Source organism: Alexandromys fortis, unplaced genomic scaffold (genome assembly GCF_014885135.2).
Source record: "Alexandromys fortis isolate MF-2015 unplaced genomic scaffold, M_Fortis_MF-2015_v1.1 scaffold_29, whole genome shotgun sequence".
NCBI lineage: Eukaryota > Metazoa > Chordata > Mammalia > Rodentia > Cricetidae > Alexandromys > Alexandromys fortis.
The window spans coordinates 1,539,877-1,567,045 of NW_026067891.1; the positions used below are offsets into that span (position 1 = coordinate 1,539,877).

At 42.6% G+C, this 27,169-nt stretch overlaps 2 protein-coding genes across 6 annotated transcripts in view; both read left to right on the plus strand.

The window, feature by feature from the left end:
• Positions 1-14,834, plus strand: part of Crebrf (CREB3 regulatory factor) — a 72,053-nt gene extending 57,219 nt beyond the window's left edge. For 4 of the 5 annotated variants that reach the window (XM_050164851.1, XM_050164618.1, XM_050164703.1 and 1 more), the window contains one exon: positions 4,961-10,317. In XM_050164851.1, coding sequence (XP_050020808.1) covers positions 4,961-5,076 — 116 coding nt within the window. In that variant the 3' untranslated portion in view covers positions 5,077-10,317. Of the gene's footprint in view, positions 1-4,960; positions 10,318-14,710 lie in introns of those variants that run through there. The other variant, XM_050164777.1, reaches the window with a different exon arrangement.
• On the plus strand, positions 14,828-26,971 carry Bnip1 (BCL2 interacting protein 1). The gene is made up of 6 exons (XM_050165045.1): positions 14,828-14,976; positions 17,128-17,220; positions 21,145-21,236; positions 23,954-24,055; positions 25,359-25,477; positions 26,400-26,971. Exons 1-6 carry the CDS (start codon positions 14,893-14,895, stop codon positions 26,594-26,596), a joined length of 687 nt encoding a protein of 228 aa, XP_050021002.1. The 5' UTR covers positions 14,828-14,892; the 3' UTR covers positions 26,597-26,971.
• Positions 26,972-27,169: the final 198 nt, after the last annotated feature.

Below are 27,169 nucleotides of genomic sequence, written 5' to 3' on the forward strand. Positions count from 1 at the left end.
CACTAGCTCAGGTCAGCTGTTTCTATGGGCATCACCATCATGGTCTTGACCCCTTTGCTCATATTATTGCTCCTCCCTCTCTTGTACTGGTCTCTGGTACCTTGGCCCAGTGCTTTGCTGTAGATCTATGTATCTGCTTCCATAAGTTGCTGGTTGAAGGAGCTATGATGACAGTTAAGGTAGTCATCAATTTGATTACTGGGCAAGGCCAGTTTAGACGTCCTCTCCATTGTTGTTTAGAGTCTTAACTGGGGCCATCCTTGTGGGTTCTTGGGAATTTCCCTGGTGCCATGTTTCACACTAGCCCTTTGATGGCTCCCTCAGTCAAGATATCTTTTTCCTTGCTCTCCCTCTCTGTCTTTCCGCCTTCTTGAGCATCCCATTTCCTCATGTTCTCTTCCTTTGAAAGCAGTGCTAAGGGGCATTGTCTAACAAATTTGTTCTTCTTGATTCTCTTCCCCTCTTCTTTCCTATTCCCCTTTTATTTTCTGCTCATGGCTACTTTTCCATTTTCATGTTATTTGTGTCCTGTTGTCCTCCCTCACATCCTGAACCCCTCTTTTCCTTCTCCATTTCATAGCCTGAACCTCCCCTCACCTCTACTCCCATACATCCATAGAGACATAAAAACTAGGATTGACATTAGATCATGAGACTTTGGCTTTCTGAATTACCTCGTTTAACATTCATTTTTCTAAGGTTATCATGATTTCAGTTTTCTTTATAACTGGATAAATTTAATTGTATACAGGCAACAACTTTTCAGTGTCCATTTGACTTGGTTCATATGAGCTTTTCTGACTTTATGGAGGCCCCCCTTCTTAGTTCATGGCAGCTTGCTTTCTACAGTTTCTTGTACTATTTTGTTTGGTCCACATTGTTCTTTCACATATTTCCTCCATCTCTTGTCAGTTTCATTTCCAGTCCTTGTACCAGTGCTTCCTGCTACTATCAGTGACCTGGCAGAGTTTTTTAAAATTTTCCTTGCATCTTTCTTTTATTCAGTGCTTACTGCTTGATTGAATAAAAATCCCAATGGTTTCACCTATGGATCTTGTTGACCTTCTGTGCTTTCCATGTAATTACCTGCTAGCTAATTTAGAATTTTTGTTCTCAAGTCTATTGGTTCCTTTTGGTTTGTCTTCCATGTAAACTGTTGATGCTGACACCATGTGGGTCTTACAGATCTGGGTAGTTTGTTCACACCCTCTTGAGAACGTTAGGAATGCAGAAGAGTCCAGCTCTCATGGAGATCCCTTTTTACTTGTTTACTAATTTCTTAAGGTTTTTAAGAAATAACTAGACTAAGGAATTTTGAGCCAACTAGATCTTCATAAGGAGACCTCTTCTCAAAGAGAGAAAAGAAAGTTGACAGAATATCTCCACCAGTGGCTTCTAACTCCTGAGCCAAAGTGATCCTCATTTCTTAACCTGAGTAGCTCAGCTTTCCAGGGGCTAGACTTTTGTAGAGTTTTATTTTGCTTTTTGAGACAGGATCTTGCTATGTAGTCATGAAGGGCTAAATTTCAGGAATGCCTCATGCCTAGCTACTGTTGTTTTATGTGGAGAATTGGAAATAAATCTCTGCTACTACAAATGTGGAAGTCACAATTACTTGAGTTCATGTGTTCAAGACCATCCTGGCCAAATACAAGGAAAATTCATCCCAGAGTCTCTATCAGGTTAGATGCATTTGGGGTTTCTTTGTATTAATTACTTTGTTATTACTTCCTTGTATTAATTGTTATTGTTTGTTACTTGTAATTATTCTTTGTATTAATTAATCCTTTGCTTAGAACACTTGGAGAAGCTGTTCTGCTAATGACACTTTCTTCTAGAAATCTTGTACATCTTTTATGGAAAGCTGTACATTGCAGCCCCTTCTGAGTCAGTTTGATCATTTATATAGTCCTAAAAAGTTCTCTTCCTCCAGAACCTTAAATTTAGTAAATTTGAGCAAAAGTAATAGTCTCCCCATGGTAGGTGCACCCTTTTTGTTCATATGCACATATGTAGGTGTGTGTGTGTGTGTTGTGCTGTTCATTATTTCTTAAATAAGTTGGTTATATATTGTGTGCATTTTCCCTGGAGAGATGTGAACTAATATCTGTTTATGCTAGAAGGACACCAGCAACAGAGCAAAGTAATGATTCCCCACACATCCATCTTGGTAAACCAATGAGTTTATCTGGCTTAAAGAGGACAAGTTAGGGGTTGCTTGCAGGAACATTGGTTACCTCTAAGCAACTGTTACCATCACAGAATTACCCCATCATGGTATTTACCTCCTGGAAGCTACAATGTAGAGAGAAAGGTGGAGGCAAGATGATCAGAAAATTCAAGGTCATCCTTAGCTACATTGAGAGTTCAGGGCAGCCTGTGCTACACAAGAAAGACCCTGTCTCAAAATAGAGTTAAATAAAATTCCCCCAGAGATAGGAAATACTTTGGTTTTACTAGATCTTCTGGTTTATTGCTAGTATTATTACTTGTTGAGATTTTCTTAACTGCCAAATATATTATTACAATTTGATATTTTGTAGGCATCTATTCAGGTCACCATCCCCTTTTTATGTTGTCTTTCTCTTTGCCTGTGGGTCTGTGTATATTCTGAATAAAACTGAGAAACGCTCTCATAATGTGTTTTGAGTTTCACCTCCTGTGTTGTTTTTGCTTTTAAATGTTGGGTTTCTGAATAGGAGTTAGTACTACTAGATCTTCATTTGCATTTAGGATTTGAATCCTACAGTAGGAGAGTAGCAAAAAAATAGTACAGTGTATGCCTGTATTTTACTGACCTCATTTCGCCAATAGCTGAGATTTTACTCTATTTGTTTTATTTCTTCTCCTGTATACATGTGTATTTGGGGGAATGTTTGGAGCTAACTTGTAAGTATCATGATTCTTTATTTCTGTTTCAGCATGCATCTCTTAAAAAAAAAAAAAAAAAAAAAAAAAAAACAAGGAGTTTTGTTTTGCTTTGTTTTTGAGACAGGTCTTGGAACTTGTTATGTAGACCAGGCTGGCCTCTGATTGATAGGTGCTGAGATTAAACGTGTGTGCCACTACATCCAGCAAGTATGTCTTATTAGCCACAGTACCAGCAGTATATCTAGATGTATGAGCACTGCTGTGATCTCCAATATGGTCCTCAAGCTTACATGCCTCTGCATGCTTAGTTATACCCTTTACATTGTGTGTGTGTTCTGTTTGGGAGTATATTACTGGATTTAATTAATCTCCTTTTGTCTCTATAATTTCTCAGATCTTTTTCTTTTTAAATGAAAATTCTAAGTAATTGGTTCTCTTAAGTGTCCCAACATTTGGATTTATCTGTTTCTTCTTGTAAAGTGAAGTGAAATGTGTGTGTGTTTAGGTGTATACATATGCAAGTACACATGCATATATTGTGGGGGCCTGTGTGGAAGCCAAAGGTCAGCCTCAGATATCTTTTCTTAGGAGTCATCCACCTTGTTTTTTTCTCACTGGGGTCTGGTTTCACGAATTAGGCTAAGCTGGGTGGCTAACAAGCTACAGGAATCCCTCTGTCTCCACTCTGCAGCTCTGGGATATACAAACACATGCCACCAAGCCCACTCAACTTTTTACATGGTTGCAATCTAACTCAGGTCCTCATGGTTGTGCAGTAAGTGATTCACTGACTGAGCCCAAGAGTTAAATTTTTGGCAAGAATTTACATATCTTTCTCATTCCGTTAGTCAAGAGCATGGCGTGAGTTTGTCCTATTAGTGATTATCCTGAGCTTGACTGAATAGTTGAGGTGGCCTTGATATCTTTACAACTTGTTGTATGCATATTAATCAGTGATTAAATCAGTGTTTTCTATTTCTATAGCAGTCTTTTTTTTTCTTTTTTCTTTTTTTTTCGAGACAGGGTTTCTCTGTGGCTTTGGAGCCTGTCCTGGAACTAGCTCTGTAGACCAGGCTGGTCTCGAACTCACAGAGATCCGCCTGCCTCTGCCTCCCCGAGTGCTGGGATTAAAGGCGTGCGCCACCATCGCCCAGCCCATTTTCTTTTTCTTTTCTTTTTTTAATATTTATTTATTTATTATGCATACAATATTTTGTCTGTGTGTACATCTGCAGACCAGAAGAGGGCACCAGGTCTCATTACAGATGGTTGTGAGCCACCATGTGGTTGCTGGGAATTGAACTCAGGACCTCTGGAAGAGCAGGCAATGCTCTTAACCACTGAGCCATCTCTCCAGCCCCCATTTTCTTTTTCTTGTGTGGGTTACCACTCCTCCATTTCACTGTCAGACAAGGGCTCACTATGTAGCCCAGGCTAGCCTCAAACTCATGATCTTCCTGTCTTAACCACTCGAGTTCTGGGATTACCAGCATGTGCCACCATTCCTAGTTTCATTTCCCTTAATACTTAAAAAAATCTTAACCCTGTTTAAGTATTAATATTAATTATTTCTAGCTATCTAAGATAAATAATAGGATAGGAAGTCAGCATACTTGTGCTGTTCCTAATTTCTCTACCTCTAGTATTCTACCTTTTCTTATTCATTCACTTTTATTTAAAGTAAAGAAAGAGGAATTTAAATTATACAAGTAATTTTAGAAATCATTAGGCGTATCTTTTGTACTTACGGTTGTAGTTGTGTGTATCCACAACAGAACACAATGAGGTCCAAACAGTTGAAGGAAGCAAACTCAGAGACTTAGGAAACAGTGCTTGCCAGTGGGCCTTGGCTTCCTCAACCCTGTCTCGAAAAAAAAAGAAAAAATATTGCTGCGTGTCATCTACCACTTTAAAATGCTTCATGACTCTTGGTGTGGGTCTCTTTAGGACATGTAGTCTGCCCTGTAGGATGGTTTTCTGGGCAGCATCAGCAAGAAGTGGAGCCCAGTATCAGTGTTTCAGATTTCTTCCCTGCCCTTTATGCCCTCTCCATATTTGTATTTTAAAGTGTACCTTTTATTCTCTTCAGGTCTCCCAGTCGCTGGGCAAACCTCAGAATTTGTTAACCAAGTGTTAGGGAAGACTGCTGAAGGCAACCCCACTGGAGGCCTTGTAGGACTAAGGATACCAGCATCAAAAGTGTAATCAGCCTCATTGGACCACTGGTCAGAAATGTCTGTTTTTGTCACTTTATCCATTGTAAATTTTCATTCTGTTTTGCATGTCAATTAGCATTATGTAAACATTTATAATTAGGTTACATTGTTTTAAGAACTTGTAGCATAAGTGAAGCATGATCCAAATTACTTGATTATTGCATATTCAGAGCATAAACCAGTGACCCTGCTGCTGGCATTAGAAAGGAAGCTCATGTTAAGTAAATGTGAAGTACAGATTGTAAACATCTGTTCAAGCAAAGCATTTTGGAGGAGTGAATATATTAATATAATGCTAAGTATTAAGGTGGGTTTATGCTCTGAACCACACAGAAATACCGAGGAAGCATTTTTTCCAAATCCATTTAGATTGTTTTTAGAATGACTGCTTTTTTGTTCTAATTTTTCACAGCCATTAATCTCACTTGTATGTGGTGCACCTAGCACTCATGTGTGTACCATGTTTAGATGTTTTATTTTTAGAGCTCAATATGATATATAAATATACAAATATATATACATATATAATTGTCTGTGCAAGAAAGAAAAAGCATATTCTTTGTGCCTTGTATTTTGGGGAAACTCTAAAACTGGTAATATTTTGTATGATGAAAACCCTAATGAGGAAAAACAAGATATATAGATGAGAAGATTATGGGGTTTAAATGTCTTTTTGTTCCAACTCTTTTTCAAATTTTTTGAATGTATATAGGACTATGTTGAAATGTAGATATATGCCACAGAGTCTGTGTATTGTATAAAAAAAAAGAAACAAAAACAAACAACAAAGATGGCTCTAGAAAACTCCTATTTCGGTACTTGACCGGAAGAAAATACTTGCACATCATTGCGATTGTTTTATTTTTTCTACCAAAGACAAATGCAACTGGTATGGCAGACTGCCAGTCTAAGTAAAGTTTTGCACAGCTTACATGATACTGTATGAATGTATGAAAAAAAGAGAAAAAAATTAAAAGGTCAGGGTTAGGGATCTTATTCAACTGTGAATTTTATTTCTGTTTGGGTCCAATTATCTACAGAAGGAGCATCCATACATACAAATATTATTTTGCTGTTCCTCTAGTTTGCTTCCATAGTAGATAAGTTGGTGGCCATTTAGGTGTCTTTTATTTCTGCACTTATTGTAGGAAATTTTAATATATTTCGTATTAGTAAGCTATTGATAAAATAGTTTTTGACTTTGAAAATTAAAGTTTATTTAGCTTATTGTAGTATACTTCCACCAAACAACCAAAATAAAGATTATTTTTATTGTATTATATATATATATATAAAAAGAAAAAAGCTAAAAATATCTAATACTTTAGTTGCCACTTTTCCAATTGATGTATTATTGTGCATGTAATATTTTCAAAGATCAACACAAGCTTAAAAATTTATAAATTTTTATATTTTTGTACAGGTATTTTCTTCAAACTTACATGTGACTTATTTTCTGTAGTTTCTAGAATTGAGAACATGAACATGTTTAGTTTTTAGGTGCTCTTCTTTGCTCGTGTAAGCGGCTGTATTAGTCAGTTTAACTGTGCTCAGGCTTTCCCTCTGATGAGAAACTCATCTGTCACGGCAGCGTTATAACCTCCACATGTCCTGCCATCTGTCTTTCTTGATGGTTTTATCTCAAATCTTGTGTTTGGAACTATGAAAACTGGTAGCTTAAAAAGTAAAAGCAAGCATATCTAGAAGAAAAACCTGAATTTCAGACAGTTGCTGTTTCTCCATTACCCATTGATAGAACTAAACTAGTTGTCCTTGGGCCTTGCAGTAGTTTCTTTTCCTTTCTCTTCCTCCTCCCCTTTTGTAAGCTACAGCACATGAAGGTTCAATTCTAGAACACAGTAACAATCCAGAGATGTGTCTTACTTGCTCTTTGACATCCTGAAACATAAACGAAGAACTGTCATGACATGTTAGCTATACTGTGACAAGGCTCCTATGTGTTTGGTGGAAATGTACTTGTTCGTGCGCTCACCCAACAGACAGTGAGCTCACATCTCATGCTTAGTAGAATGCAGGTGTTCACTTTTAGCTGGGAGAAAGAAAGCATAGGTTCACAAATGGAAGTATACGAAGGCTTGGCAGTGTATATCTGATAAATTGTTAGTGTTTCAGAATATGGCAGTTTTGTAGTCAAGTGAACATCGCTTCATGGTAGCGATTCATTTGGTAAAGTTTATAAAATTCCCTATTTATAGCTGCCCTGTTAGGAATTCTGGTTTTTGATACCCTTTTCCTGTCTGCAAACCAGAATTTGGTTTTTTGGTCTTGCATTTCAAAAGACTTTGAATCTGTTTAGTAGATTCCATACCCGTGCATTTCAGTGTTTTATATGTACTACTTAAGTTAAATAGTTGAAAGCCTTTAAATAGTTGAGCTTTTTAATGTTGACACTTTATTTTGTACCTATTTATATATGTATGTATATCTTAGAAAAGCACTTTGTTATAAAATTGCATTTTATATGATTCCTGCCATTTGCTGCTAAACCTGGGCTGGTCAGAACGCTGCAGCGATACTTGATCTAAATAAAAACCTGGCAGTAAAATGTAGAGTGCAAGTTAAATCCTCTTGCTGTTTAAGATGACATAGGCAAGCTGTGCAGCTTTACATTTTAACCAGGGGACTCTGTGGCATTTAAAACCGTCTAGAAATGGTTGTACTTTTAATGCCAGTAATGATCTGCTTCCTTTATTGTTGTTAAAATACCTACACCTAGTGTATCACAGACAGTTCTCACGAGTACGTAAAAACCCCAACAGTTGTACATGTTCTGTTTTTTAAAATGGTGGCATGTATTTTTGGGTGGAAATCATTAGAGTGAGAACTGTCTAAAGGTTTTCTGCGTTCATACATGGTAAACAGATAGCTCATGAAGTCCAGAACCTTCCCCTAAGTGAAGGCATTGTGAATTCTCCTCGGATAAACCCATTGTTCCAAAAGCAAGCATAAACTGACTCTAGTACTACTACAGTAAAAAAGTAACAATGAACCTTCTGCTTCCTGGTTTCAGATACACTGGATTCTTTAGTCTGTGCCCACATGAGAGCAGGCTGCCCGGCTGCTCCTGTTGAGGTCGTGTGTGAGTTTTTCTGTCAGTGTGATTGCTTGCTGTGCTGTACCATGTATGGGTTCTTGTCCTTTCCATGTCCTTCATGAGATATTTGGGTGTGGCTTGATATTGTGCCTTACTTGTACACTTAAATGAAACATCTTCATTCCCTCCTGCTTCCCAAACCTTAACTTTGTCCTTTTTGTAAGAGAATCAGAACTATTCCAGAAGCATCATGAAGGATTTCAGATGGGTGTGGTTCCATAGTTCCCTCTCTTTGTAGTTATTTTATACTTGTATGAGAGACCACTTTTGAATGATCTTTGAGTAATCTTGCTGCACATCCCTTCTCTGGCTTTTGTGACGTTGTCGTGCATCTCTCTGATGCTTGACTTCATTTGCTTCTTAGCAAGAGTCTGCATTATAGAAAGGTGCATTCATTTCATCTGCTTGAATGTGATTTTGTTTTCTAGAACTTTTTAGAAGAGTACCCATTTTGTTTGTTTTTTTTTTTTACAACAGATGACAAGTCTCTTTAAAAGAAACAGAAGTACAGTACTTTTGAAATACAATGCTATTGGTATGAATTTTTCTTTTATATAATATTCATACAATTATCTGATGTTTGCCTTCATTAATAAAGCTGTTAGTTTACTCACCAAAATGTCGAGAATGGGCGTGCTCTTCTTTATTCCACATATTTAAATAATACTTTAGCTGCTAAGATTTAGTTAATTTCCTAAGACATGAATTCAAGTTGCCTTCAGCAAGAATTAACAAAACTCATGTTCCCTTTCTTTACATAGTCTTCCTAAAATTCTGTTCAACTACTTTCTAATTAATTATGTGACAGAATGTTAGCATCTCTCCAAATCTTGAAACTTGAATTTTGAGAATGCATTGAATTTCAGTGTTAATGGAAAAGGTCTCGACTATGTTTCTAGTGGAGTCTTTTGTGGAATGCCATTTCCCATGGAACTGCAACCACTTGCACAACTTTGCACAGAACTGCAGTCTTGTTCTTCCCTGGATCGTGACAAACGAGTCTCACACAGTGCTGTAATACTTGTGGATTCTTTCGTGATCTTAGTCATCTTAATAAGGGCATTATGAGAAGATGACTTCATGGTTTTTGTTTTTGTCTTTTTTTAACATTTCAAACACAGTGGGATGTAACACTGAATGTCAGCTGTAGGGATGGTGGTTTCGTCCTAAGGAATAAGCATGTTGGGGGAATGTGATGCAAATGTACTACTGAGAGTTACATACACACTTCCATAGGCAAGTGGGATTATGTGTTGAAGCATAGTCCCCGTGCTTAGTAAACTGAAATAGAAAGGACACCTAGGAACTGCACTATGCCAAATTGCCGTTTTGTTTTGAAGAGACTTTTGGAGGAGGTGAAGGTAACTGAACCTCACAGCTACTTCCAGATAGTATTTTGGAGTTGAAGACTCAGTGGCTAGTGAAGAGCACCCAGGTTTAGATCTCCGCGTGCCAAGTGGGAACAGGGCTTTGCCTCTTCCACAACAATGTAAACATCTGGTGTAGCTGACTCAGTTCCGGGTGCCAGGAGTGGGACTGATTCTGTGTCTTGCCTTTTGCCCTTTGTTTTTTTCGAACTAAATAACAAAACTGTGTACGTGTACTGTATTGGCCTTTCCACCACATGTTTAACGACACTGTACTTCACTGCCTGCTATTGTCTTCTTGCCCTAGAGTCTGTCCTTTAGCGTAGCATTTGTGGTTCAGTGACTCCGGAGCTGCCAACACAGAAGGACAAGAATACAAAGTGTTTGTTCCAGTGTTTTGGCAGCCTCTTCAAATAGTTGTGCCTAGGATCCTGTCTGTGATATGATCATAAATACTCCGTAGTTTTGTTTATTCCCTCACCTCCAGCTGGAGCTGTGACACTTTATTGGATTCAGTCTTGTCTCTTGTCTAGAAAGAATTGTATCTTGTTCACGCATGAGCTGTTTAAAAATGACTCAACGTTGGTAAATAGTTGTGCAGTTTTCCTTTCAGGAGAAGGCCATGCACAGGTCGCTTTGTTTTCTGTCACCCTCTAACCTGTCAGCACTGTAGTCAGACACAGAATCATCAGTGTATGCAGCACCCGTTGTAATTTAAAATAAAAATATGAAAAGAAAAGGTTTTGAATCGTTTGCCTCATATTTTGTCTTTTCTCCTTTCTGTTGCCTGCGACACGGCAGCCATCCATTTCTCAAGACAAACTGTTCCTAAGCAGTCTCCATCTTCACAGAGCGAGGGAGCCAACTGTACTGCCTCTTTGGGCATACAGAGTGCTAAGGATTATTGACATTGTAAACTGGGCTTCTAGTATTTCAGTGAAATTTAGCTATACCATAAAATTACTTGATAGAAACATTTGCTTTGTTTGTAAACAATAGTTTGTATTTAATTTATCCTTTGATAATTTGAACAAGAAATTTCTTCAAGAAAAAGTATCAAAACAGTCTTCAGGCTAGGGGAGCTGTGTACAGAAGGCCTCTGCCAAGGGGACCACACTAGGCGAAGGGGGCATAGGAGTGGGTGTTTTTCAGCAGCAAGTGTCTGTCGAGAACCTACTCTGCCACAATGTGTAGTTAGGTAGGTGCTGGGTTACAGAGGGATTGAAGAGAATGCCACAAAATCAGTCTACCACGGGGAGTGGCACGTGGGCAGGATGGCAGAAAACACAAGAGAAGTTGAAGGTATGACATCCTGTGGGGATGCTAAAGAAAGGATGAGGGCCAGGGAGATAAAGGTTAAAGTGCCAAGCAAGCATCAATCCCCAGCACTCAGATGAACAGCAGTATGTGGTGTGGGCACTTGTGTCTGCAGCCAGGGACGCAGACGTAGATCCCTGAGGCCCCCAGCACAGCATGGCCTACCTGGGAAGTAATGAGAGACCCCATTCCCCAAACAGGACAGCACCTAAGGGATGACAACTGAAGTTGACCTCTGGTCTACATATAGACACATACAACTTGACTCTTTTTTTTCTCTATTTGAGTGATACTGAGGCCATTTTTAAAAAAGGCAAAGTAGGAGTCAGGGGAGCAGGGCCAGTGCAGCTATAGCACAATGAAGCATTTGAAAGAGAAACATTGGGCTGGAGAGATGGCTCAGAGGTTAAGAGCACTGACTGCTCTTCCTGAGGTCCTGAGTTCAATTCCCAGCAACCACATGGTGGCTCACAGCCATCTGTAGTGAGATCTGGTGCCCTCTTCTGGCCAGCAAGCATACATACAGCCAGAACACTGTATACATAATAAATAAATCTTTAAAAAAAAAGAAAACATTTTTAGTTAATTCCTAATTAATTAGAAAATGTCCTGATTCAGCTAAAAGATAGAGCATTAGAAGGTAGTAGATGTCCTTAGGTATGGGGATGGCATCCTGTAAGCCATCTAGTTGTCCTGCTACTATCAGGCCCAGTGAGGTTTGTGGCCTTGTCTTTCTGCAGCAGCACTCAGATGAAGGACTACTTCCAGCCTATTGTAGCAGAGGTTCAGTTCACACTCTAGTCTGCTTGATAGACTCTGAGGACAATTCCTACTCAGATAATCAGGCCAGATCTTGAGCAATATTTAGAAGAATGTCCACATCAGAGGGAAGTAAGGTGCTTAGAATCAGAAGGTCCAAAAGATCCAAAGCCCACTCAGTGCAGCCAACAAAGGCAGTTCCTAAACAAAAGGAGCGAGACAGAGTTGGAAGAATCATGAGGGCCTCTGGGTCCCAGGCTGTGCACCCTTCAAGCTAGCCTGTAGCCAGGGGGCAGGGTTGGGTTGTCATGTTGGAGAGTAGAGACATGGGAAGCTGCCTGCTCTGGTTGCTGCAGACTGCCGATTGTGTAGGAATTTCCAGCAAGGATGATAAGTGAGGGTCCAAAGGCTAAAAATCCAGTACTGCCTTTGGGGTCCTCCAGTGTCCTAAATGGAGAACTTTACTCGGGACACAACAGTGATTTGAATGTCAATCTGTTTCTTTAAACATTTTTCATCCTAAAATGCTGCTTAGAATAAAAACCAGAAATATACAAATTTGAAAGAAGAGTTTACAGCGAAAAGCGCAGAAGAAACTTGAATGAATGAGAGAATACACACCAGGCTCCAGAACAGGGCCTGTCAGCGAAAAGCTACTGGTGCTGTCATGCTAAAAATGTGATACCATCTTAGCAAAATAAACCAAGGGGATGTCAAGTTGTGAGAAGAAAATAGCTGAAACATGTTGGGGTGGGGAGAGGATAAATTAAGTATTTTAATCCTACTGTAGAAGACTCTATAAAAACTGCCATTGAGTGCATGAATGGACAGGCAAGGAGATTAGAATAGTGAATTTAGAAATAGACACAAATAGATGAAAACGGTAGCATGGTTACTGTGGCATCCAGAACCAAGGTAAAATGAGTTGGGCCCTTCTCTAGTATTGGAGTCACCGAGAAACCTAGAAAATGTCAAGTTGGTTCTGCATCTCACACTATGAGCCAATATGTACTTCAAAATGGGCAAAGATACAGGTTTTTTTTTTAAAGCAAAAACAAAAACCCATAACCCATAAGCACCAGAAGGAAATATGTACAATCTTAAATCCTATGGGATTGGGAAGGATTTTTTTTAACATAGACTCAAGTCCAGGAGTCATAAATAAAGATTCACCAATGTGAAACTGAAATTTTAAATCATCTTTGAGATAAAAAGTTACCATAAACAAAGTCAGAATTCTGCCGATTTTACAGTGAGAATACTAATAACAGAAAGGGCTCCTGAAAACAAATCCAGTAGAAAAGTGCACAAAATGAATATGGTAGCTTTGAGACATTCTCAGTCTCATTCATTATAAGAGATGCAAGCTAAAGGCCTTTTAAGAAACACTGAATGGGGCCGGGCAGTGGTGGCGCACGCCTTTAATCCCAGCACTCAGGAGGCAGAAGCAGGCAGACTCTGTGAGTTTGAGGCCAGCCTGGTCTACAAGAGCTAGTTCCAGGACACTACAGAGAAACCTTGTTTTGAAAAAAAAAAAAAAAAAAAAAAAAAAAAAAAAAAAAAAAAAAAAAAAAAAAAAAGAAGAAGAAGAAGAAAAAGAAAAGAAACACTGAATGGTAAGATTCCCAATGTCAGCTCACCATGCTGGTAGGCTAAAGGAAATGGGCATTTCTTCTATTTTGCTGGAGCCACTTAAGCTGATAAGACCACTATGAAGAGATTTTTTGTTTAGTCCTGGCTAGGCTGGAACTGACCATGTTCTCTTTATCTGCTGGGATAAAGGTGTGCGCCACCATACCTAGAGAGAAAAGAAATATGAAAGCTTGTGTGAAGTTAAAATGCATGTCTGACAGCTTCACGTTGAACACCTGTAATTCTAGCACTTGGGAGTTTGAGGCAAGAAGACCAGGAGTTCAAGGTCGTCCTTGTCTACACAGGCAGTCGGAAACCAGCGTGGCCTATCTGAAACCCTGCCTCTGAAAAGCCAAGATAAAACACATATATCCACCTATTCCATTTGTTCTGTCCTCCTCTTCCCACTTCCTGTCGCCAAACTAATGAGTGTGATTATACAGGCGAAGCACCGAGTAGAAAATGCCTGTACTTCCATACTCCAGAATGTTGCTTGGGAATACACGAATAGCAACGAGGCATTGGGTTCAATACCACGTAACCTAAGGCTTCATGTATTACCTCATTTCACCCTCTAGGCAACCTTAGGAATGATGTTACTGATGATCACATTAGCCTTTGAGAAAACTGGAGTGGGGTTGGTGATGTGTACGCCTGGAGTCCAGGCCTTTGTTACTTGCAGTGAGGTGCACCTACCTTTTCAGAAGTGATGCAAACTGCCCTAGGAATGTAGGCAACTGTGGAGACTAAGGGGCTATGTGTGAAGTTTGAGAAAAACCATTTAAAAAAGAGGGAACCCCATATCCCAAGGCTACAGGGCCTGGAGAATGCCTGAGTGCCGGGAAAAGGGAAAGTATTATTACTAAGAAATAATAATAATTAAATAGTACTCCTAAAAGCGCTACCCTTCTATGAGTAGCACTGATATTGTTTCTATCAAAACCACACGACACAGTCAGAAAGAACAATTCCTGCGATGCTTGTAATCTAATTCTACACAAAGGGCAACATCAGAGCCATAGAAACACATAAGGCAATGTAGTTCTGTATAAGAGAAAGCCCTAGGATCTTGTTTGTACTGATGGAGGTGCCCCAGTGACCTGCATTGAATTCTACCCCTTTACAAATTTTTTTGTGTCTTACTCCATAATTCATACTTAACAGAGAAATTTTGTTTTAAGTTTTAAAAAAGAAATGCAGCTTTGGTGGCATCCTATTCGGTACTTTTTTGTTCCTATGCAAAAAGTCACTATAATAGCTGGTGCCTGAAAGATGGAAAGTGACCACTGTTGAGCGGATTTTTTGTTGTTTCTCTAGTAGTGGGGTCAGAACCCCAAGGTTATGCGGTATGCCAGACAAGCCCATCACCAAATGAGCTGTGTCCTTCAACCCTAATGGTTCTTCATAGTCACTTTCACTTTTCCGTTTAGTAGGAGCCGCCCAGAGAGGCTGTGAGTGTTCGGCATGTCAAGGAAAATCCCAGGTCTGGGCTGGCAACCTTGTTCGCTCTGTACCGCGTCTCCAGGCACCACATTCAGAAGTACGGAAGGCGGGCCGGCGCCACGCGAGCGCGCTCAAGTTTGGCCGCCGCCGCTCGCCATAGCCGGGCTCCAACATGGCGGCTCCCCAGGATGTCCACGTCCGGATCTGTAACCAGGAGATTGTCAAATTCGACCTGGAGGTGAAGGCGCTTATCCAGGTACAGATTCTTAGGCCCCCGCCGGGCTCTCTCTAGCCGCCTCGGCATTTTCCAAAATCTTCGCACCCGCCCAGCTTCCCAGGCAGGCGGCCCTCAGGCGCCATTCGGTCGGGTCTCCGGAACCGCAGAACCTTAAGCGCTTTTCATATGCACACAGTTGGTTCACCCGTCTCTCAGCTACCCTCACGCCCCTCTCCTGCTCCCTGACTTTACCGCAAAGGTTGGGGCTAGCCTGTTCCTGTCTCGTCAGTAGCCCCGCCCTGCCACCTCCCCCATCGCCTCGCACACCTACTTCCCTGTGTTAGGGGCACGGAACCCAGGGCCACCTGATAAGGCAGTCACCGGACCGAAGCTCAGGAAACCTGGACCGTGGGTATTTTTTGAATGAAAAAAATCAAAGTTCCAAGGCCTTTGACTATCCTAGGACTGGATAGGGAAAACCAGCCTGGGAAAGGCATTTTAGATCTTCCATACCCGGTTCAGCCGACGGGGAAGTGAGGCGCTTGTCTAGAAGCAGGTGTAAGTAGAAACAGAAGTGCAAGAAAGTTTACAAGGGAGCCGGGCGATGGTGGCACAAGGCTTTAATCCCATCACTCGGGAGGCAGAGATAAGCGTTTTCAGTTCGAGGCCAACCTGATCTAGAGTTTCAGAATAGGCCCCAAAGCTACAGAGAAATCCTGTCTTGAAAACAAACAAAAAACCTCACAACAAAACATTTGTTTTTGTATGAACAACAACAAAGAAAAAAAGAAAATTAACATAGGCAGCAGTGGGGAATGTAGAAATGGCTCCTGAGTTTAGAAAACAAAACCAAAAATCTCAAGAGACTGAACACAATCTGTGACAACAAGGGAGGAGAGGATGGGGTGTAGCTCTGCTGGTGAATGCTTGCCTAGCTTGTCTGGGTTCCATCCCCAGTGTTGCAGAAGTGGGCTGTGGTTGCAGGGATACATGAGCCCCCGTGGAAAAGGGGCGGGGGAGTAGTGCTCTCTGACAAGCCAGATGCACACCGGACCACAGTGGTCGTTTATTCTATGCCACGTGAAATTACTAGGGGCCAGGATAGCGTAGCTCAGTGTAGAGTTAAAGTTTAGCCATGCTCCGGGCCCTGGTTTCAGTCCTCAGAATGCAACAATACGTTCATATACATACAGGAAACAAACTGGCTAGTGTGTTGGTGCCAGCACTTAGAAAGCAGGGGTAGGAAAATCATGCATTTGAGGCTAACCTGGGCTACATAGAGTGATCCTGCCTCAAAAACAAAAAGCAGACTACATCCAAAATTTAAAAACAGAAAAGTTACGTTTTCATATTCTCTGGTTGGCTAGGTCTTTTTTGGGTTTTGTGGTTACTATGGAGTAAGCTTAACCCCAAAATTGCATTCTTATAGTCTCCCAGCTCTTCTGCTAAGTGTTTTATGCTGAGAAATATGACTTTGAGGTAGATTAGATGAAGAATTGGAGGCTTTGGTTTTTTTCAAGATTGCACTAATATGTTACAGGATTTGAATATAGTAGCCTAAGTCTAGAGCCTGCTCCTAAATCTTAGCTCTGAAGATTCTGGATTTCTTTCCAGAAGCAAATCCTCAGTATGTCAAATCCCCTGTGCATGTCATATGACTTGTAACAGATAGAAGGCTTGTAAAATCAGACTAAGTTAATTTTGTTACATGTTACCAGAGATTTCGGCCCTTGACTTTTAGAGTTGAAGGATCTGAAGTCACAGTATCTCTTAGATGCCCATTCTTGTTGAACATGTAAGCTGCTTAAGACTTTCATGGTGGCTGGATAACAGTTTGCTAAACTTTTAAGTCAAGGTTGAGTTTATCTAGCTACTTACTTATCTACACACATAATACATATCATGTGTGTGTGTGTGTCTTGCTGGTGATGGAACCCAGGGCCTCAAGCATGTTGCGCAAATGCTGTACCACTGAACTGCACGTCCAGTCTGCTTTTGTATATTCTGTTCAGTGTTAATCTTAAGAGGGATGAGGAAACTGAAAATGATGTTTTTGCTTTTGTGCAGAGGAGAGCAGCAGTGAGCAAGACAAGGTGGAGCTAGGCCAACCTTAGCTGTGGGCTGAATCAGCTTTTCCCCTGTGCATGTCATTCCTGGAGAAAGGCCCCTCATCTCTCCGTTGTCTTCTAGGATATTCGAGATTGTCCTGGACCCTTAAGCAAGCTCACTGAACTGAATACTAAGGTGAAGGAAAAGTTTCAACAGCTACGACACAGGATACAGGTATGTGAGGCTCCACACCGCTCTTCACTAAGGGCGGGTATTGGGGTGAGAGCTCAGACCTCGGATAGCCTTTGCGTGAGAGTTGACCAGGTTCCTCACATACCACATGGAGATAGTAGTAAACATTGTTACGTTAGGGTGACTGGACTGTCAACGATTGGAGCCTGTGCACTTGTTCCCTGCCTGAGTCCGTCACCAACATGTCCTGGGTGTTCTCCATGCTGTCATTTTTTCAGTCACCGCCTTGCAGTTTCTGCAGTCACAGCTTCCATCTTGTGCTCATCACACCCGACTTTCCCATGGTGCACGTGCTGTCTCAGAACACAGAGTAGGAAGGGACCTGTGAGTAGCAGAGCCGTCCACTGCTGCGCTCGCTCTCGGGAAGGCTACTAGGAATCTGCCCATCACTGGGTGGGGCTAGGACCACCTGAGTTTTGTTTTTTTCTGTTTATTTATGTATCTTTTTAAAGCAATCTTTGCTCATTTTACATACCAATCCCAGTTTCCATTCCTTCCCCTCCTCCCGCTCCCCTCACCTCCTCCCCCCCAACTCCACCTCCCAGCCAGTCCTTAGAGAGGGTAAGGCTTCCCATGGGGAGTCAATAAAGTCTGACACATCACTTTGAGGTAGGACCAAGGCCCTCCCCTACTATATCTAGGCTGAGCAAAGTATTTCACCATAGAGAATAGGCTCCAAAAAGCCAACTCATGCACTAGGGATAAATCCTGGTCTCACTGCCTAAGCCACACAATTGTCACCCACATTCAGAGGGCCTAGTTGAGGACCCCCTGGTTTTGCTGCATGTGGTAAATGACCTTGTCCCAAAGCTGTCCTTAGCTCTTGAGTTGCTTAGCAGATAGAAGTCTCTTGCAGAGCCACTGGGAAGTCAGCAGGTTGACAGCTTGAGAGGGCTTCTTGTTCCCTTCCTGAAGGGGTTTCCAGGGCAGGTGATTCCTGCCTTTGGAGATGACTTTAGAATTTCAGCACTGTGGCTGTACCTAGGTGATCACCATCTCCAGCACGGCTTCCTACATCTGAACTTTTGAAAAATACTGCTTCTTGTGTGTTATATTTGTGTGTGTGCGTGTGTGTACCCACAGCTGTTAGTCTCGGTTATGTGTCTTGCTAATGTCCTCTGTTCTCTGTGCCTCTTTCAAATGCACTGTTTCATTACTCTCATGTCTTCTCAGAGTTTGTCTCAAGATTACAGATATTTTTTGCACTGTTTCCCCTTCTGGGGATGGACATGCCACAGCATTGAGTCTCTAAGCCTACCTGTGTCTGGATGACCTACCTTCTCTTGAACAGCCTCCCCGCCTTCTTATAAAGTTGTAGTTCTCTTCTAACCATTTCTCTACCAACAGGCATTCATCTGGACTGCTTCCATGTTTTAATTCTTAGAGCTAATTTGTTTTCTTAATGTCTTTCTTCAACTCTTCAATTCTTAACTACTACTGTTGTATAAGTACCTGCATGTTTACCTGGTGTTTATTTCCTCCTCTAATTTTAAGTAATTATCCTCATCAATACATTTACATATTTGTTATGCTCTAACCGCTGGTTACAGCCTCTCCTTAAGCATAGACAGCATCTAGCAAGGTGTAGGCCAGCGAGTGACTAGCACCATCCTAGCTCTCATCTGCATTTCCTCAGCTTTTGCATGCTATGTATATTCCTGAAAACACAAAAGCACATGAGTGAATGTCTCTTTTGTGTATTTCAACAAGGGTGCCTGTGAGCAGAGGAGAACTGGCCTGTGTCTTCTGAATATGCTAGTTCCTACACAGTTGGTATTGGCGTGGCTGTGTGCAGATGTCCATCTGCGCATTTGTGTTTCTTCAGCTGGAACTGGAGAATAACAGTGCACCTTTCATCTCTCCGGAGATATCAGGTTTTCTGTGACAACTTCCAAGCAGCCTCTTCTAAGGAAATTGTGCATTTCTCCTTCTTCCTGTCTCCCTTCTTCCTGTTCACCCATTCTTCACTGAGATCAGTGTAGCAAAAAATAGAACACAGGGCTCTTTGGGCAGTGACTGCATTGTCAGGAATGAGAATTCTAGACAAAAAAAATTACGTCTTGGGCTGGAGAGATGTCTCAGTGGTTAAGAGCATTGCCTGCTCTTCCAAAGGTCCTGAGTTCAATTCCCGGCAACCACATGGTGGCTCACAACCATCTGTAATGAGGTCTGGTGCCCTCTTCTGGCCTGCAGACATACACACAGACAGAATTATTGTATACATAATAAATAAATAAATAAATATTTAAAAAAAATTACGTCTTATTACTGGTAATATTTGCACTTCTCCCCATTTTTTTTCCCCTTGAGACAGGGTCTTGCTATGAAGCTCTGGCTATACTGAAAGTCACTATGTAGATCAGCCTGGCCTCAAACTCACTGAAATCCCACCGCCTCTGCCTCAAGTACTGGGATTAAAGGCGTGCGCCACCATGCCTAGTTATACTTGTTTTAATTCACAGTCAATTATTCTTTTTTCTTCTTTAGCAGTATGGGAGGGTGGGCAGAATAAACTTTCAGAAGTACTTTCTGAGCTGTTGAAATGATACAAAGATACACATGCTTGTTCCAAACCAGCATGTGCAAATTTATATAGGAATGAGTAGATTGTTCTCTAGATAAACTAATATGTTGATGTTTTAGCCCTATGGCTTGCTTGAAAGTGAAACTTGTGATTTGTAAATTAAAGCTAGGACCTGAGGCTTCTTTACAGTGTGTGTGACAGCTCCTGCAGCTCAAGTTCTTGGTCTGATGCTGTTGATCATGTCTGCTCTCCCTTGCTCATGGTAGACTCTTGTTGGGGAGGCTGCTCGTTCATTCCCAGCCACTCAGACCCAAAATGATCACACAGAAACTATGTTATTTGTGGTTCTGTTTGGCCAACGCTTACGCATATTTTTAGCTACTAACCCATCTCCGTTAAGCTGTGCATCACCACGAGGTTGTGGCCTACCAGCAAAGTTTCGGCATGTCTCCTCCGCTGGCGGCTACATGGCACCTCCCTGACTCTGCCTACTCTCTCTATATCTTTTCCAGCCTGGCTATATTCTGTTAAGCCATTGGTCAAAAGCAGCTTCTTTATTCATTAAACAATAAAAGCAACACATATACATAAGGACTTCCCACACCAGACTCTTTCCCTGGTATTTGGTATTCTGAATCATGTGTGCTTAATTTCTGTATGCCTTTCCTGGAGCCTCTGCAGCCTGGTCATACCTCTCAGTCTCCAGGGAGTATCACAAGTCTAGGGATACTGTTTCTGTTAATTTCTCTTCTCTGCAGTTCTCAAATCACTCAGGAAAGATAAATCATCCCCCTACCCAAAGTCCATAGTGTACCCCCTGCCATTCACTTCACAACCAAAATAAAATAAACCAGACAAGTGTCCACCAGCTCTACTGTTGAGTAGACGTCCCAGACTGTTGTACAGCTGCTGGAAGCTTCTGTGGGTCCTGGGTTTGTGACAGTTTCAGTTCAGCTTCAGCCTCAGGTGGCCTTAGGCATCAGGGTTATGTTCACAAATAAGTCAAAACCCATGGGCAGTGTTTGGAAACACGTAATAGTGTGGTATCCTTCTGGCATTGTGCTGGGATCTTGTTTTGTTGTGTCTGGTTTTTTCCTTTAGTTCAGGCAGTGTCAAGGTTGTAGGAGTGGCAACCCTTGCTCCAGTGAGGGCAGCCTTTCTAGAGCTGACCACACCAGCACCCTGCTTCCTGTTCACCTTTGAGCTGCCAATTTTTCCTTCTCTTTCTTAAAGATTTGCCTATATGTTTAAAAGGATATTTGATTGTTTTGGACATGCTCCCTCCCACTCCCAAGTGTCTGTTGTAAAAGATACTTAGTTGTTTTTGTGTGTCTCTATTGGAAACAGAAGCACTCTGGCTAACAGCTGTTTTCCTCTCCAAGGAGCTTGAGCAATCAGCAAGGGAGCAAGACAAGGAGTCAGAGAAGCAGCTTCTACTTCAGGAAGTGGAGAACCACAAAAAGCAGATGCTCAGGTAGGCGGGATAGCCTACAACCACCTCTGCTGGGTCGCATGCTGACTGTGAAGCTTGTCCATGTGTTTATCTAATAAGCCCAGCTTAATGGTGATGCAGTGGTATCATTAACACACAGGCTGAAAGTTCTCTAGATCAGTCAGTCTCAAACCACAAGTCTGAGGAGCTAAGGGGATAAGTGGAGTCTGCACGGACATTTGGAGCTGTGTGTGTAAAGTGTTCACAGTGTTGATATGTTTGCACAGTTGGCCTCACACTGCACTGTATATATTCATGTTTTTAAAATACTGTGGGTGTGGGAGCTGTGTGTGGAGTCGGTTCTCTCCTGCCATTTGTCAGGCCTGCAGACATGCACCTCTGTCCTCTGAGCCTCTCAATGGCCCTTGTTCTGTCTTTTATTTTTTGAGACAGGGTCTCTTGTATTCAAGTTGTCCTCAAACTCAACATGTAGCTAGGATGACCTTGGATGTCTGATCCCCTTGTTCCTACTTCCCAGGTGCTGGGGATACAGGCATGGCTCCCCACATATTTATGTGGTACTGAGAATCAAAGCCAGGGTTTTGTGCATGCTAGGGCAAGCACCGCACCAATGGAACCACACCCCAAACCCATCTTTTGTATATTTGAAAACAAAAATGTAATTACTTTTGGAGGCTAGAGAGATGGCTCAGCAGTTTCAAATGTATACTGCTCTTCTAGAGGACCCAAGTTCAATTCCTAGCACCCACATCAGACAGCTTCCAACTGCCTGTAACTCCAACTCCAGTGGGTCCTGATGCCCCTCACCTCAATAGGCAGTTATGTGCACACACACACACACACACACACACACACACACGATTAAAATAATAAAAATTAAACTTCTAAAAACTTGATTACTTTTGTAATACAGGGTAAATTTTATTCAAGAATAATTGGTATGTGGAAAGCTCACTGAAAGTGAACATACTCAAGATAGACCAAAATATAGCTTCCAGTGTGGCATTATTGAAATGAATGATGCACAGAAATGTGAGTTTATATTAGAATTGAGATTTTGGTGACACTGCAGCTGTGTGCTAATCTTTGATCATAAAGCCATTTCTTAGTCTCTTAATTAGGGACTATAACTTTTTTTTTTTTTAACAGTGTCTGGGAACATGAATCACTGTTTCTCCCTCCAGGTTGGACTTTGTGCTATAACCCAAAGGGCCTTGTTACTGCAAACACGCCTTTCCCAGCCCCGTGGTGTTGAAGGCCCGCTCAGTAGTCTTTGCTGCATCAGAATCCCCGTAGGTCTTCCTTTGTCACGGCTATATGCTCGTGGTTTCCTCTCTGGCTCAGCTGGCAAGAGAGACTGACCAAGACATGGGAGTGAGTGGTGCAAGTGTGCCTGGCCCATTGACGGTGGCTTTTTATGCCACAAGGGTTCTCAGATTGTAAGCATGAACTCACGAGGAGTGCACGCGTGCAGTGTAGTAAGCTGCACCAAACACCGTCAGCTTAGTGGGGTCTTAAAGCTTGGCTGTCCTGGCGTGACGTGACGTTAAAGGTTTGAGGAAAGAAAGCACGGAATTACTGTTGCAGCAGCAGTTACATTTCTCAGGTTGTCAGGTTCATCATTCTGTTTAGTACTTGCTTTCTTCCCTCCCTAATACATGTGAGCTCCCTGAAGACAGGCTCTCAGCTCTGCACCCCTGGGCCTTGCAGATGTAGTTGATTGTTTGAAATGGCAGGTATGGAATGGGCTGGTAGGCGTGCAGTATCTGAGAGCCCATCTGAAGATTGCCTGTAGTCCCAGCACTTGGGAGGCAGAAGCAGGCAGATCTCTGTGAGTTCAGGCCAGCCTGGTCTACAGAGTGAGTTCCAGGACAGCCAGGGCTACACAGAGAAACCCTGTCTTTAAAAAAAAAAAACAACAAGCAAACAAACAAAAGGAGAAAGTCGACTCCGGATTGTCCTGTGACCTCCACGTGTGCACTGTGGCATGCATCTCCACCCCAAGCATACACACATAAATTTTTGTTTTAATTTAAAGAAAGCCACCCTATTGGTTAAGGGCTCTGTTCAGGGCTTAGCGCAGTTGATTTGAACTGGCTGCATGAGAGTTCCAGCGCATGGCTTTGGTTGTCAGAGGGCTATGGTTGGCCTTTTCTGTTTGTCAGTGAAGGGTGGATTGCTAATCTCAAGTGCTGCTTACCTTTGAGCCATCACTTGCCAAGTAAAGAATGTGAATAGATCATGCCAGTGCCCTGTGAATCAATCATGCCAGCCAGGGTGCCCTGTGATATATGTAGTGCCTGCAACTGGTTCAAATAGACAAGAGTTAGCAAGAGTAGCAAGCCTTGGAGGAATGTTGGTTCCCCCCTCTAACAGCCGCTTTGGGCGGATAAATGGTGATTCCATTACTAGGGATGAAGGAGGAATGCTAGGTCATGGCTCTCGAGGATAACACCCAGATACTTGTCAGACAGTAAAGCCACTGTGGGTCTGTGTCTCGTAGAGTGCCTTGTCCCTGGTCTCCCAGCTGCCTAGCAGGAGAGGGATAGCGACAGAATGTTCTGGAAACGTCTTCTGGAGGTTCAGAGGAAAGATGTTAAGACCTATGCTAAAGTAGCTATCAGGGCTACCAAGAGGAGGAAGTGGAGGGAGGTGATGTTGAACTCTGAGCCACACTGTTTAGGCTGGGCAGCCTGGTGGAGCCACCAGGACCTCATGTGTGACCCTTCTTTTTCCAGCAACCAGACCTCATGGCGGAAAGCCAATCTCACCTGCAAAATTGCCATCGACAACCTGGAAAAAGCAGAACTTCTGCAGGGAGGAGACTCCTTGAGGCAAAGGTATCTTTTTTTGTCCCCTTGGCTCTGATAACATAACATCTAAACACCATGTGAGGTGGCTTTTTGATTTCATAACATTTGTACTTTATGTAGTACATAAGTTTTGTTTTTTTTTTATTTTGAGAACTGGGTCTCATACATCCCAATCTGGTCTCAAACTTTATAAGTAGCTGAGGATAGCCTTGAACTTCGGATCTCACAGGTGTGACCTCCACACCGAGTTTATGCGGTTCGGGAGATCCAACCAAGGCTTCGTGCATACTAGTCAAGCACTCCACCAACCAAGTACACCCAATTGACTAAAATTGGTTTTTGGTTTAGGGATTTTGTTTGTTTGTTTGTTCGTCGTAATGGGGTTGAACCTAGGGCCTCATGCATGAAGGGCAAATACTGTACCACTGAGCTAACTCCCGGTCCTCCCTGACAGTTTTTTTTTTTTTTAAAGATTTTATTTATTACATATACAATACAGTGTTCTGCCGCCATGTATGCCTGCATGCCAGAAGAGGGCACCAGATCTCATTTAAGATGGCTGTGAGCCACCATGTGGTTGCTGGGAATTGAACTCAGGACCCCTGGAAGAACGGTCAGTGTCCTTAACCTCTGAGCCATCTCTCCAGCCCCTCCCTGACAGTTTTTAAGACCCCTCTTTTAACTGCACATGCATAGTGTCCGTTATTAACCAGTCCTGTTGCCGTGTTTGCATTTCCACCTTTTTAGTATCGTATGATGCGTCAAGGCAGGTTTTTGTCCGGTTCCTTTGAGCAAGTTCTCTGGGAATGAGTGGGCATTTCTGAGTCTCTTGGTCCATAGTGCAGATTGGCTTACAGACGGCAGCACGGTTTCCATTCCTCCCAGCAGGACTCGAGGACATGGGCTCAGGATACAGCCTTAGCCACACTGACTGATGTTTCAGAAACGTGCAAACCCAGTGGTGGTGGTGCACGCCTTTAATCCCAGCACTCAGGAGTCAGAGGCAGGTGGATCTCTGTGTCAAGTCCAGCCTGGTTTACAGAGCCAGTTCCAGGACAACCAGGGCTTCATAGTGAGACCTTCTCTTGAAAAAACAAAAGAAGGAAGAAATGTATGCTAACTGTCTGTGTGGTACATATCTGTAATCCTAGTACTCACAGGTGGGGGATGGGCTGAGGTGATGACAGTCTGCCCTCTGGGCCAAGCTGAGCTACATTTTGAGACCTTGTTTCAAAGCACAAACAGAAAAAGTACTAATGTGGTAGGTTGAAAATGGTGCTTTTCACAAGCTCGGCTTTTGTTGCTATTGTTCATTCCTCTGGACTTTCAGGAAAACTACCAAAGAGAGTTTGGCGCAGACATCCAGCACCATCACAGAGAGCCTCATGGGGATCAGCAGGATGATGTCACAGCAGGTGCAGCAGAGTGAAGAGAACATTCAGACTCTAGGTAAGGAGTAGATGCTGCTCCAGAACGCACGCCTGGCACCTCTGTGGAGCCCCCGGCTCTCCCCACCCAAACTGTGCCTTAGGACATGACGAGACTGTCCGGTCTTGTGGGGGGCGGGGCAGGATGCTGTTTTCCTCTCCTTCAGCTGTGCAGCTGTGTTAGACACGCCCTGTGCCATCATTCCTCCCTGAGGAAGCATTGCTAGGCTCATGTGAAAAGCAGAAATGGCTGGCCTCTTTGGAGATGGTGTCTGTCAGCAGTGCTTGCAAGAGGTCTGGGAATCTGGTTTTTAGCGTGGGCTCATGGGCTTAGTATTGCCAGACAGGTTAGGACCACTGGCAAAACCATTACTGTGAATTTCTTTTAAATGTACCAGAGGCCACAGAGGAGGCTGTTGGAGACCGGCACATTCTTGCCAAGTGTCTTCCCACCTTAGCTCCTTCGTAGAGAATTTGTCTTTCTAGGGCCCTTCAGTTGTGGGAAACAGGAAAGGAGTTTGCTCTTTGCAAGATTTCACGTGGCAGCCGAAGTAGACAGTGAAGTTTGGTAAATTCTCAAACCTACCACTTTGCTTTCATCATGGCTGTGTTTCATTTCTACCCTTACTTCATCCTCTAGTCGAGACATCATCCATGAAAATAGCTCAGCACATCTAAAAGCTAATGATGAGGGGCTGGAGAGATGGCTCAGTGGTTGAAAGCAAGCACTGCTCCTGAAGAGGACCCAACCACACCCACATCAGCCAGCTGCCAACTCATGCACCTATACCCACACAGATACGCACATACCTAGCAATAGTAAAAATAAATCCTACCTGCCTGACTCAGGCGCTGGCCTTGTTGACAGACAGACAGACAGCGTATTGAGCTCCTCTTTATCTGGGTGGCACAGTCTGAATCAGACCCCTTTCCTTCTGTTGCAGCCAGCTCTTCACGGACTCTCCTAGATGCAAATGAAGAGTTTAAATCCATGTCGGGGACCATCCAGCTGGGCCGGAAGCTCATCACAAAATACAACCGCCGCGAACTGACGGACAAACTTCTCATCTTCCTTGCCCTGGCCCTGTTCCTTGCTACAGTGCTCTATATTTTAAAGAAGCGCCTCTTTCCATTTTTGTAAGGGAGGGATGCCAGCTATGGCCCTTTATACTCCTGATTGCAGGTCAGGGCTCTCGAGGACTGGCCGCCTAACTGGGCTGCTCCTTCCCTGCGGTTTTCCCTGTGCTAAGTACACCCAGCCGAGGAAGCACAGCCGTTTCCAGTTTCCTGCAAGAAGCTGCTTGGAAAGGGCGAATGCACTAGAGGAAAAGGAAGCCTTTGGGTGGAGGCACTCCACGTTACTCAGCTCCCAAGCATGGTGCTGCCACAGGGAGCATCTCAACTCTGGGGTTTGATGCACCTCCTCCCTCCGCGTCCTAAGGCATAAATGCTAGATCAGTGGAGAGAAGGTGATGAGAGCTCATGGATGTTTCCTGAATAAACCTCATTTATTTAATGAAGTGATAAATGTTTAATTTTACAAGGTATCTCTCTAGGAATGCCCTTACTTAATCGTGTCCCTATTCCTAGGACATGAGCTTAGATTATTCATTCAACAAGGAATTACTGAGGCCAGAAAGAACATTTGCTGCTCAAGTGTCCAATTCCCAGTACCTCTTGGGGATTCACAGCCACCTCTAACTCCAATTCCCGG